This window comes from Pleurodeles waltl, chromosome 11 (genome assembly GCF_031143425.1).
Source record: "Pleurodeles waltl isolate 20211129_DDA chromosome 11, aPleWal1.hap1.20221129, whole genome shotgun sequence".
Lineage (NCBI taxonomy): Eukaryota > Metazoa > Chordata > Amphibia > Caudata > Salamandridae > Pleurodeles > Pleurodeles waltl.
In genome coordinates, this window is record NC_090450.1 from 929,004,742 (window position 1) to 929,018,536 (window position 13,795).

A 13,795-nucleotide genomic window follows, 5' to 3' on the forward strand; every position below is an offset into this window, starting at 1 on the left:
TACTCTTATTGTATGAAGACATTTGAAGCAGTTAAAATGTTTGCTTGAGCGGATAGTGCAATCGAAATGTAGATTGGGTTTTTGACTGTGTAGGAAAGTGCTCCTTTTGGCATGGTGACCCCCCCCCCCCAACCCAACCCAACACACACACACTTTTTGCCTGAGTTTGATGCTGACTTGACTGAGAATGTGCTAGGATCCTGCTAACCAGGCCCCAGCACCAGTGTTCTTTCCCTAAAAGTGTACCATTGTTCCCAGAATTGGCACACGGCTAAGTCCCTTGTATAATGTACCAGTTGTACCAAGGGCCCCGTGACCATGTATTATGCCAACCTAAGGGACCCCTCACCAAGCACATGCATGCTGCCATTGCCCAAACTTTTCTCCTACTGATTAAGACGTTGTTTGCTGATCCACGTAGGAGAGGTATAACCAAATGTGCATTTGTTTTCCTTACAGATTTTTATGTTTTCTCTCTTTAGAAAATCAAACAGCTCCTTTTGTTTAGCACCAAAGTCATGCATGGAGCCCCAAACATGCTTATTGAATTAGAGGGATAGTTGGAGATGGTAAGTTTTAAATTTGGCCATTTTTATATATATATATATATATACATATATATATATATATATACACACATATATATTTTTTTTAACTGTAAACAATTCATCTGCGACAACTAAATGTTTTTAAATGTATTTTGTTCCCATCATTCCTCTCTTATTGCTGTTATTCTGCATTGTGGCTCTTGAATGTTTAATGATAAATATTCTGTCTAGATTGAGATTCTTTTAAAGATTTGGTAAGCCTGTATTGTTTCTGTACTTATATCATTTGGTCTTGCATTTGATTTGTGTGATCTTAGCATTTCTAATATAAAAGACAATAAATGTTTGAACTTTATTAAGCTGGTGTGGTGATTTGTGGCCACACGGGTCATGGTGTGTGTAAATTACTGACTCCAAAATTGAAATCAAGGTCTATTGATAAGAAATTATTAATGTTGATTGTTAGGGCGTTATCACACTCCTGTCGGAGTCAAAAGGTTCAGGTCGACCTCTAAGGGTAATAGATGATTACCCTACATGTGTCACCTTATAAATAAAATATCAAAAGAAATATAAGGCCGGACACACCCACAGGCCTGACTTAGATCTTGGCAAACAGGTTACTCAGTCACCACCATAATTCTGTCATGCGTATTACAGTTCCCATTGGATATAATGAAACTGTAATAGGTCAGGCAGGATAGCCATCACATTTGTGACAGAGTAATCCCGTCTGTTATGTTCTAGAACAGGGCATCGATCTTCACGTCAAAAATAGAAACAAAACAAAATATATTTTTTTTTTAAATGAATGGATCCCTGTGCATACATACCAACGGACTCCAATGCGGAGGAGACTGGATTTGTTTAAGCAAAAAACGTCTTTACTTTAACTGCCTCCCACCTGAAATAGCCACTGCTTCAACAGAAGTAAGTTAGAAAAATATATTTTCCCATTTTTACCAAAGTCTCCCACTTTCCTAATCTAAAACGTAGGCATGTATTTCTGCGTAACATAACTGGTGCTCAAGAAAATCGCTACAATTCCTTCGGGTCGAGTTAGCGCTATATAAAACTGCCAAAAGAATTTACTAGCCAAATGCACTAACCAACTATTTAAAAATCGTTATAATCTGTTAATGTTGCTAAATACTTAGCTTGCCTCTGTCCAAATACTATACACTTGCGCACAGCATTCGTAAAATCTGTGGAATTACGTCCCGGCTCGCTAGTGTCCTTTTCCAGTTTTAAATAAGGAAACGTATGCACGCACGCGCAGTTCACTTTGTGACGCTGGGTAACTCCGCCCACGCTCTGTTGCTATAGTAAAGGGACGCTTGGAGTTGACATAGACTGTGGCAGGAGTGATGGACGACTTGCGGGTGCAATGGCTGCGGGACCGGGTATACGCCGCCTTCAGCTTGTCTGACCCTACTTGCTTCGAGGACTTGGTGAACCGGGACGACGGAGAGAACGAGCAGCGGATACTAAACTTCTTGAGCGAACCTTCGACCGAGGAACAAGCCATATCCCTGCTGTTCTACAGGACCGTGCTGGAGGAGCAGGTGGAGGTGGAAATAACCATAGGTGAGGGGGTCGGGATGATCTGAGCAGTTTTTGGGTAGGTCAGGATATGGACAAGATTATGAGTGGACGTCGATAAGAGAGTGGGCTTGAGCAATGGGCTCTGGCCAAAGGAATTTTAGAAGCCCGGGAGGTGGCCTAGGATGGGGCAGGGGTGATGGGGCGGCATAAGTGGACAAGCGAGAGGAGAAGGCCAAACGCGAGGTGGTGGCACGGGAAATAAGTGGTAACATTAGCAGCAGAGGCGTGACTTGGTCAGTTACGTTTTTTTGGTGGGAGGGGTGAGCTTCAGATGTTCAAACAATCAAGCTGGCCTTTAACGATTAAATGCATTATTATTATACAATAGGTAGGGTGCTTGATAGTGGCCTATGGGACAGCGGAAAGGGAGAGGAATGCGGACTGATAGGAGTACTAAGAAAGAACATACAATATTTTGTAAAATAACCAATATTTTTGAGGACTTTCAAAACAGTGTGTGTGCGTTTTCGTCTGTGTGTATGTAAAAGTTCCTGGTGAAATCCGATTGATACCTGCACCCAACTAGTTATCAGAAAATACATTCATTATGGAGGGTGTAACCCCAAACCCCCCTAAACTACGCCCCTGGTTAGGAGAAGGGAATCCTCATTTATATGTATCCTATGGAGGGTCAAAAAAAGGGCCGATCGAAGCCGCCGCTACAGCTGGTAAGAGGAGGTGACCGTTGAATAGAGTCAGGCAGCATAAGCCAAGAGACAGGCAGGCCACGGATATCAGGTCAACGAGAAAGAACGTGGAAAACCAGTTGGGAGGGATGTGTACAGCCATAACGTTAAAATCTCACTGAAGGTGTCTTTTGGTGCATGACGCCGACAATATCTTTGTATTCATAATTACTTAAGTGAAGCATCACCAGGCGCACAATGGTTTTCTTCCCCTCCACCTCCCATCTGCCCAACTGCCAGTCCAATCAAAGAATGACAAACTCAACACTCCATGTTGCAACATTCTCTCTAGGCTGAACGGACCGGTCAGGGAAACACGCGGAAGATGAGTGTCTCTCATGGAACAGGGGTAGAGTTGCGATATTCTTGACATGTTTGCGCCGTGAAAAGCAAAAACACACGTGACGTGTGACGACTGGCAGAACATACACAAGTAGTGTGGAATTCCGGAGTGAAGGTTGCAAGTGATCATAGTGTGCACGTGAGGCGGGCTGTAGCAAAGGTGACAACCGATAAGCTGTTTTAGTGTTAAGCGTCCTCTATTTAAACTTCACAGTTGTTATGTTAACTTCACTTGCTATTGCGCTACGACTCACACTCGACCGCCTATCTCTGCGCTACACTAGCCACGGGATCAGCATATGACTTAAAATAGGCTTGCAAACCAATAATCAGAATTGGGCCCCGTTATCACTTATATGTTTAATAATTAATAATGGGACGACCAGGTCCGCCTGTCAGCATCCAGCTGCTTCACTTTCCACGTTGCGCACATCCATGTACAAAATATGTAGCTGAAACTCCCAAAGAACACAAACCCTACAGCAGTCTTAACTCTAAAGTGAGTGGGGAAAGGTCGGGAAACGCTCGATAAGTGGCAGCACAATGCCATGAGTGAGGATTCAGCAAATGAGGTGACGGGTGAGAAATGAGTGCAGCAAAGACAACAAGACAATAAAGACGTTAAGCCGAGGAGAGAGCACCTATATGGGAGGCGTAAGGGCACCTCAGACATAGAGGTGAGAAGATCCAGAAGTTTTTGTATTGAGGGTTTGGGGGACTTCTGTCATAGTGATGTAAAGACACCGCAAAGAAGTGAACAGTCAAAGCGAGTTCTATTTGTAGTGTTTAGCTCCATGGTAATTTCTTTGCCTCCATTGCTGACATAGAACGTCAACGTGACGACAGGACATTATTATCACGTAATGCACATATGACTTCGATAACATTCCTCAAAGAAGCTAGAAAACAGACCAGTATATCGAAAGCCTCGTGAAACTTATATAGAACACATTGGTTTATTTTATTATATTTCGTAGCCTTTAGTATAGCCTGGGAGCTTATTCGGACCGCTTTGAGACAGCGGGAGGGTTATAAAGAGAAGTGAAGGGTTTATCGTTCATCAAGTGGAGCCTGTTTTTAGAGTAGGAAGACCTAAAGCTAATTGAACAAGAGGTTTCATTTCCTCCCTGAAATAACACACCTCTGTCCCCTTCTCACATCCTTTCCCTATTGGATTCCCCCTTTTTTCTCCTCCCGCTTTCTCGATCTGTAGTAGCCCATTTTCACCTTTAACCCCTCTCCTGTTTTCTCTCCACGCCTGTTCCCCGCTATTGGACACAGTAGAGTACTGGGCAGCAGTACTCGCTCTCAGTATACATTACCACAAACTACACAGGGCCGTAACATGTCCCTGCAGCCCCGCCGGCACAAGGGGGCCCGAATCTTCTAGAGGGCCCTCCAGCCCTTCATGGGGCCCCATTGAGCCGAAGATCAATGAATAGCTGTTCAATTAGAAAACTCAGGGCGCCCTCGTTACAATCTGAGGGGTCCCCCATCATTTTGTGTTACTGCACTGACACTACATGAAACATTAAAGACAAAACAATAAAGTAATTTTAGCAAAGTAAAATGCAAGGAAATAAAAATATAGATATTCAGTAAATATATCATACCAAACATAGCAACTGCCAGCCTAATGGTCAGGGACCTGATACAACGCAAATTAGAGTGCGGAAGAAGCCGTGCATTCTAATATATATATATATATATATTATAATTAAATTCCTAACTCATCACATCAATGCCAGGCATTCATAACAAAACAAGGACATTTATGGCCATGGTATGCTTTCATTTAACACTCTAAAGTAGCCTTCTGTTTGAAGACTATATAAATCAACCACTAACACAAAATATATTACCAGATACAGAAGAAATGAATTATCAACTGTAATTTTCACCTACTGAAAATCATACATATTTGTTCCATAAGAAAGGACATACATGGACCTTGTTTATGGAAACAATATGTATGATTTTCAATAGGTGAAAATTACAAGTGATCATTTATTTCTTCTGTATCTGGTAATATATTTTGTATTAGTAATTGATTTATATAGTCTTTGCTTACTCTTAGGGAAGGCCTAGGAGATCGCATGGATCAGATATGTGAAGGGTCTCCTGGTAGTTCTGGATAGAAATGTGTTTTATTTCACCATCAATTCTGGCACTGGTATCTAGACGGCAATTGAAGCAGGATCTTTTGAGTTTGTTTTTAGCATATGGAGTGTCCATCCTGAGGGGCAAGGGGGGGTGAAGGAGTATCTCCCGCTGGTTACTACAGAGGGTATTTAGCCTTACCTGCTATTTCCACTGAAACCTTATCAAATTTTCTATCTCATCAAATTTATGTTGGGTATAGCACAGTTCCTAGTATCCTACAGTCTACTCTCAACCCCTGTCCTTAGGACTCTGAGTCCCCTCAGTCTCTGCTGCATTCTATCTTCTTCTGCACTTTACATTCTGTGCCTAGGAAAACGTTTTTAATACTGTTGCTACAATGCTTGAATATCAGGTGGTGTAGATCTGCTTTATTTTATCTTTAGCTTTTACAGTCTGAACATATATGTATGAGCCTCTATAGGTTTATTTCTCCTGCTGTGAAACGTAGAGGCTTGCTGGGGAAGTATTTGCTGCTTGATTATTTATATATGAATTGTTTGAGGAACTTTAATTGGTTTTATGTTTTTTAATAATTTAATTTTGTATTTAATGGTTTTTAACCAAATAAAGAACTGATTGATTGATTGAACTTGGAAGTCACTTAATGTGAGAACATTTTAATGCAAACGTAAATGTGTCTTGATCAGTATATTTAACATCTCATTAGGGATAAGAAAGACATGAACTTGCAAGATTGCAGTGTGTGTTCAAGTTAAAAAGCCTCCAAGACACTCTCACTTTTGTGCTTGCTGGGTTTTAGGAGCACAGAAACATTGCACTAGCCGTTGAGTTGGCTTGAGGTGGTTGGCATCAGATGAGTGTGCACTGGCCAATCTGAGCTCTCAAGGGATCCGAATGTATGGATAGGAGGAAGCACTGTCCTGTTTGCTATCTCAAATGAAATATGCATATGACTTGACGATGGAAGGGAGTGGGCATTGATTCTGTTGGACTACTTGGTGGCTTCTGGCGCTGTCTCTCACCCCATCCTCCTTAATTTAATTCGGGGACATCTTTCGGTTGTTCAAAATTCAGTAGCCCATTTTATTTTAGGTCTGAACAAATGGTTGCACATTTCAAATCATCTGAATGCTCTGCACGGATTATCAATCATGAAAGGCAGTTTATTCGAATTGCTGTGTTTCTGCTCTTGGGTCAATCACCTGGCTGCTCCTCATTATATCCATAACCTTTAATTTTCAAAATCCAACAAGCTGGAAAAGGAATACGAGCTAGGTGTGGGTTGTAGAGACCCTTTGCTCAACAATCTTCTATGTTAATTTCAGGACACAAATAAAAACACACCTTTACTCCTTAGCATGAATATGCTGTAATTCCCAGATCCTATTCTGCTCATCATGAGGACACTATGTTGCCGGGTGTTGGAGGCTGCACATTCTGGTTGGCTGAGGCGAGGCCCTAGACAGGCAGAACCTACAACTCCCGTCAGGGGTGGGTGATTACAGTTGCTCTATAACCTGCTCTCACAATTGGGTAGCTTGGCACAGAACAGTCAGGCTCATCATAGGGGCAATGTGTAAAGCATTTGCACAGCACTTCCACACAACAAATACACTGAGCGTCACAGAACAGACTTCACACGAGGTCTATATAAAGAAAGTTTGTATTCAGCAGATACATTAGTTAACACAACATGAACATCATGTAAATCTGGGCATAAATTATATTTAGAAATATCACTAGTAGTACTAGGCCCAATTGTGTTAAAACAACTTTAGCAGTATGTACACATGCGAAAAATTATACTTTACCTCCCAGAATCCTCATGCGGTGCCAAAACGTTGTCAGCACAAGACCCACCCTGGCGATTATTCCAGTTAAATATCAAACAGGTATAGGACACACTGCGGTTCACAACAGCTCTTAAGTAGCTCCGCAGCCTAGGCCGCAGAGGTAAAATGCAATGTCAGCCATGATAGTCTTGTGACAAAGAAACAATGGTGTAGTCAGTCAGCAGCAATCACTCCTGCTCACTCACTCCGCACCACTATGTGGTGCACGGATATCATTGAGGCTAGTATAATACGCACTTGTGCACACTCGCTCCCAGCACCCTAATGTAGTGCCGTGATATCTGGCAGGTTAGTGGTCACTGTGCTCTCAGATCCCTACGGGTCCAAATCTTCCTCCAATCAGTTCCTCCTACTCTCTCCCCCACGAGCTTGAGATGAGAGCACCTTTTCCCTAGATCCGAGGCCACCCATGGCCAAAGGTACGCTTATTCAGGATCCCGGGGCAAATGTGAGGGGTAAGAAAGAGATACTGGCTCATCTGGCAACAGTCGACAACTGGAGGTTTGACCACCACTCGAGAAGTTCTCTTAGGGGTCTTTGCACTGTGCCACCAGGCACGGGTCCCGGTCTACGAAGCGCGGGGGAGGGTCACTTTGTGACATACACTGTTCACAGTGTGGCCCAGCCAAGCCAGGCACTCCAATACACAAATATTTACCAATTCTGCACCTCCCTGGTAGGTGGCACAATGTCTGGGGCATGATGACTTGAGTCGCCACAGACTGTCGTGGTTGCGTACGAAGAGTTACCAAATTCGCACCTCTCTGGAAGGATGCACAACATCTGGTGTGCGATGACTTGTGTTGTACCAGCTAATTCTGATCGCCCGCGAAGATTTAGCAATACTGTACCTCCCTGGAACGAGGCACAACGTCTGGTGTGTGATGACTTGTATTGCACCAGACAATTCTGATTGCACGCAAAGAGTTATCAATGTGTACCTCTCTGGAATGAGGCACAAGGTTTAGTGCGCGATGACTTGAGTCACACCAGAAAAATCCAGACACCCACGAAGAGTTATCAATGCCGTACCTTCCTGGAATGAGGCACAACATCTGGTGCACGATGACTTGAGTCACACCAGACAAATCCGGGCACACACAGGGTTCCAATCCCATACCTCCCTGGAATGAAGCACAACATCTGGTGTGCGATGACGTGAGCCACACCAGACAAATATGGTCACACACACACACAGATGCAAGTTCAGTTGTGCTGCACGAGGTAGAATGTGACACTGCTCCGCATACGCCTCCATCTCTGAGGGGTACAACTAGTGAATTAGACACCGCACGCAATAAGCATGCAGTCGAGTGTTGCACAAGAGAAATGCGGCACGTTCGACAAAAGATGGCCACCCAGGGTAATGCGACAGGTGAATCCGCTCACTACCAACAAGACCTTTATGCGTGACAAGACCCCGCGATGAAGGGCCATACTCCTTGAATGCGGGCAGCACTTTAAAAGCTTGGCACTAGGCAAAACCGGTGTCCAGACGCAATACTTAGTTCCACACTCACACTGCTGCACCAGGTGATGTCCAGCAGATGATGTAGGCACTTAAGAGGGCACCGCTCTCGAGATGACCCAAGTAGGCGTAGATCTCTAGGGGGAGGTCTTTGATGTCCGAGACCTCCGCAAGAGAACAGGGGGTAAGCCAACAAGCCCTTGGAGAGCACACTTCAGAGTGCCACACAGCAGCAACCAGTTTGCCCAGGCTAGCCACGATGCAGGAAGGGTGTGTGGTCCCGTCCTAGGGCAGTAATTACTCCTAGTGCACAACAGATTCTTCTGGCAGTGTGCACCACGTGGTCCAGTGTCTCTGTCGCATGTTCCTGCAATGTAACGCTATTTAGCTGCAGTGTGGCACCAGTGGTTATAATGTAGTGTGCCTCTGAAGTTGGGGGAGGTTCAGAGGGTTGCCCTTTGAACCACAGATGTCTTCCCTAAATTTCAGTCCTGTCTGCCATGGGGCTGTGGAATGCAGATCTTAACCTTTAATGGGACCATGATCTGGCTTTGAGAGGCCAAGTGTCAGAACCTCTCCCTCCAATCTATCCAGCCACGCCCACTAGTGAAAGAGGTCTTTGTTCAAGTGTTGTTCCGAAGTTTTATAACTGTTGCTTGGGAATGCACAGGTGTGCTCCTCCATCCACCATTGTGGACTTGAATCAAATTAGAGGGCACACAAAGCCCTTTAGGGCAGAGAAATGTCTACTTTCTAGAAGTGGCATTTCTCCATGATTATTGACAAAACCACCTTTACCATAGATAGGGGTTTGTCAGGATGAATCCAATGATAGTGAAAAATATGAGGCTACTCTGCTGCGATCCAGTGTTGCAGCTAGGAGTAATTGTGACACTTTCCCTGTGTTTCCTATGGGTAAAGCAGCTCTCCTATGCAGTGGAAACACACATGGGTATTCTTCACTTTCTGAGAATACATGCCCTTGAGTGCATATAAGCCTGCATTGGCAGGCTGGACACGTGTTTAAAAGCACTGTAGGTGCAAGTGCCCACACATGCCTTCTAAGACAGGCCAAATACATGTTTAAAGCACCCTTGGTGCTGGTTCACACAGACAGGCCAGCGTAACTTCACAACATATGTGGGAAGGCATGTGTGTACTTTCATACTGTATTTAAAGTGGGAAAGTGCTCAGGGCCTAAGGCCAGTAAGGGGGTGTAGGAAAATGGCTCCCTGTTGCAGTTACCCCCACTTTATGCTTGATATTGATGCTGACTTGACTGAGAAGTGTGCTGGGACCCCGCTAACAAGGCCCCAGGACCAGTGTTCTTCCCTTAAAAATATACAATTGTTCCACAATTGGCACATCCCTGGCACCCAGATAAGTCCCTTGTAAAAGGTACCAGTAGTACCAAGGGTCCTGTGACCAGGGAAAGTCCCTAAGGGCTGCAGCATGTGTTGTGCCACCTAAGGGACCCCTCACCTAACACATGCACACTGCTGTTACAGATTGTGTGTGTTGGTGGGGAGAAAAAGGCAAAGTCGACATGGCATCCCCCTCAGGATGCCATGCCCAAAAATACTGCCTGTGGCATAGGTAAGTCACCCCTCTAGCAGGCCTCACAGCCCTAAGGCAAGATGCTCTATACCACAGGTGAGGGCATAGCTACATGAGCAATATGCCGCTACAGTGCCTAAGTCTACCTTAGACATTGTAAGTATAGGGGGGCCATATTAAATATATGGTCTAGGAGTTTGTCAAAACAAACTCCACAGCTCCAAGTTTGGTATCAAACTTCTCAGAATAATAAACTCACACTGATGCCAGTGTTGGATTTATAAAAAAATGCACACAGAGGGCATCTTAGAGATGCCCCCTGTATTTTACCCAATTCTTCAATGCAGGACTGACTGGTCTGTGCCAGCCTGCTGCTGAGAGACGAGTTTCTGACCCCATGGGGTGAGGGCCTTTGTGCCCTCTGAGGCCAGAAACAAAGCCTGCTCTGGGTCGAGGTGCTTCACACCACCCCCCTGCAGGAACTGTAACACCTAGCAGTGAGCCTCAAAGGCTCAGGCTTCGTGTTACAATGCCCCAGGGAACTCCAGCTAGTGGAGATGCCCGCCCCCTGGACACAGCCCTCACTTTTGGCGGCAAGTCCAGGGGAGATAATGAGAAAAACAAGGAGGAGTCACCCACCAGTCAGGACAGCCCCTAAGGTGTCCTGAGCTGAGGTGACCCCTGCCTTTAGAAATTCTCCATCTCGATTTTGGAGGATTCCCCCAATAGGAATAGGGATGTGCCCCCTCCCCTCTGGGAGGAAGCACAAAGAGAGTGTAGCCACCATCCAGGACAGTAGCCATTGGCTACTGTCCCCTCAGACCTAAACACACCCCTAAATTTACTATTTAGGGGCACCCTAGAACCCAGGAAATCAGATTCCTGCAACCTGAACTAAGAAGGATTGCTGACCTGCAGGCCCTGCAGAGACGACGGAAGACGACAACTGCTTTGGCCCCAGCCCTACCGGCCTGTCTCCTGACTCGAAAACCTGCAACAGTGACGCATCCAACAGGGACCAGCGACCTCTGAAGCCTCAGAGGACTGCCCTAAATCCCAGGACCAAGAAACTCCCGTAAGCAGCGGCTCTGCTTAACAAACAGCAACACTATTGCAACTTTTTTGCAACTTTCAAAGACCTCACTCTTCCCGCCGGAAGCATGAGACTTCACCCTCTGCACCAGACGCTTCCGGCTCAAGCTCCAGAGAACCAACACTACAGGGAGGACTCACAGGTGACTGCGACCCCATGAGTAGCCCGAGACAACCCCCCTGGAGCCCAACAGCGACGCATGCAGAGAAAACCCAGAGGCTCCCCTTGACCGTGACTGCCTGTAACAAGGGACCCGACGCCTGGACCAAGCACTGTACCCGCAGCCCCCAGGACCAGAAGGAACCGAACCTCAGTGCAGGAATGACCCCCAGGCGAACCCCTGCCTAGCCCAGGTGGTGGCTGGCCTGAGAGGCTCCCCTGTGCCCTGCCTGAAGCGCTAGAGTGACCCCTGGGTCCCTCCATTGTTTCCTATACAAAACCCGCCCCTGTGCCGCTGATGGTGTGTTTTGTGTGCCTACTTGTATCCCCCCCAGTGCTCTACAAAACCCCCCTGGTCTGCCCCCTGAGGACGTGGGTACTTACCTGCTGGCAGACTGGAACCGGAGCACCCCTGTTCTCCATAGGTGCCTATGTGTTTTGGGCACCTCTTTGACCTCTGCACCTGACTGGCCCTGAGCTGCTGGTGTGGTAACTTTGGGATTGCCTTGAACCCCCAAAGGTGTGCTGCCTATGCCCAGGAACTGAGACTTGTAAGTGTCTTACTTACCTCACAATCTAACCAATACTTACCTCTTCTAGGAACTGTTGATTTTTGCACTGTCTACTTTTAAAATAGCTTATTGCCATTTTAACAAAATCTGTATATGTTATTGCTCTAATTCAAAGTTCCTAACTTACCTGTGTGGAGTACCTTGTATTTTATGTATTTGCTTCAAATCTGGAATTTGTGGTTCTAAAAATAAATTAAGAAAATATATTTTTCTATATAAAAACTATTGGCCTGGAGTTAAGCCTTTGAGTGTGTGTTCCTCATTTATTGCCTGTGTGTGTACAACAAATGCTTAACACTACCCTCTGATAAGCCTATTGCTCGACCACACTACCACAAAATAGAGCATTAGAATTATCTAATTTTGCCACTATCTTACCTCTAAGGGGAACCCTTGGACTCTGTGCACACTATCTCTCACTTACAAAGCCAACTTCCTACAGGGGGAATTAGCAAAACGTACTAGAAAAAGCACTCCTCTTTCAGCTGAGATAGTATTGCCCCAATACCATGTTTGGAGGCTTCTGTCTAAACAGCCCTCCTTGACCAAACTCAGGGGTCCCCTGATCGGGTGCCCAAATAGAAGCTTGAAGGGGCTGAGCCCCACTCCCTTCTGAAGGACCTCTGGTAGGCAAACAACAGACACGCTAAGAGGACATCCCACTTTTTCCTCAGGGCCTCTGGCAGGCCTCTGATAGGCCTCTGATCATGCCTTTCAGTTTCTTGTTGAATCTCTCAACAAGACCATTGGTTTGTGGGTGGTACGGGGTGGAGAACTTATGTCACCCCACATTCCTTCCACATGGCTTGTATGCAAGCTGACATGAAGTTGGTCAGACACCACTTCCTTGGGAAATCCTACTCAGGTAAAGATCCCCATCAAGGCCTTTGCCACCGCTGGTGCACTCGTGGTTTTCAGAGGGATTGCATCTGGGTACAGAGTGGGATGATCCACCAGAACAAGGATGAATCTGTGCCCATCTGCCATCTGGGGATCTATAGGCCCTACCATTTTGATGCCCACCCTTTCAAAGGGGGTGTCGATGACATCCATCCAATCATTTATTCAATTGTTTATCCATAAATTAGTTCACTCACTCCATACTCACACTGCACCAATTGCTCATTCAGCCATCCATACACTCACTCTTCCATCCAGCTGTTGTTTCATACTTACGTTCATTCACTCATCCATCCACACAAACATCAATACAAACTCATCAGTTAGTAAAAAATCACTTTCACTTAAAAACGTCCCAGACCTTATTTTTATTGAGTTTACCACTGAGCATGGTATACAGAAAGGGTTTCTGGATTTTCTTTCAATGTGATATATATAACTTTCTCTTCTGTATGTTCTAGTTTTGTACTTGGAGGGCATATGATCCTGAACTGACATTACCACATTTATGGAGGTGACATCTGTTGGACTTTAATTCAATGCTAATACTATTATGGAATCCTTTAATGAATTAAAATTTTCATCCTGATATTAATATGTGGAATACCTATTTTGTTTGAAATGGGATCTTATGATTACATGGAATTGTTTGGTCTTAATAACCTGTATGTTGATGACATTGTTGTGCATTGTATGTCTTTGTATAGCAGACATCGGTTGATCATTTCTCATTGCTGTGATTAAAGGTGGTCAGCTTCTAATCTTGCTTCTTATAAATTTGCTGTTTAAACCTGAAACTTAGTAAGATGGTCACTTCTTGGTTCCATGTTAAATGATTGTGGTAAATACGACAGTGGCTGTAAATATGACAGTAGCATTCTTTGTGGG

At 45.0% G+C, this 13,795-nt stretch overlaps 1 protein-coding gene across 1 annotated transcript in view; it reads left to right on the forward strand.

Moving 5' to 3' along the window:
- Positions 1 to 1,890: 1,890 nt before the first annotated feature.
- The window catches only part of DNAH10 (dynein axonemal heavy chain 10), a 1,282,131-nt gene continuing 1,270,226 nt past the window's right edge, over positions 1,891 to 13,795 (forward strand). The window contains exon 1 of the mRNA XM_069215014.1: positions 1,891 to 2,135. Within this exon, the coding sequence (XP_069071115.1) occupies positions 1,916 to 2,135 (220 nt within the window). The 5' untranslated portion in view covers positions 1,891 to 1,915. The remainder of the gene's footprint in view (positions 2,136 to 13,795) is intronic.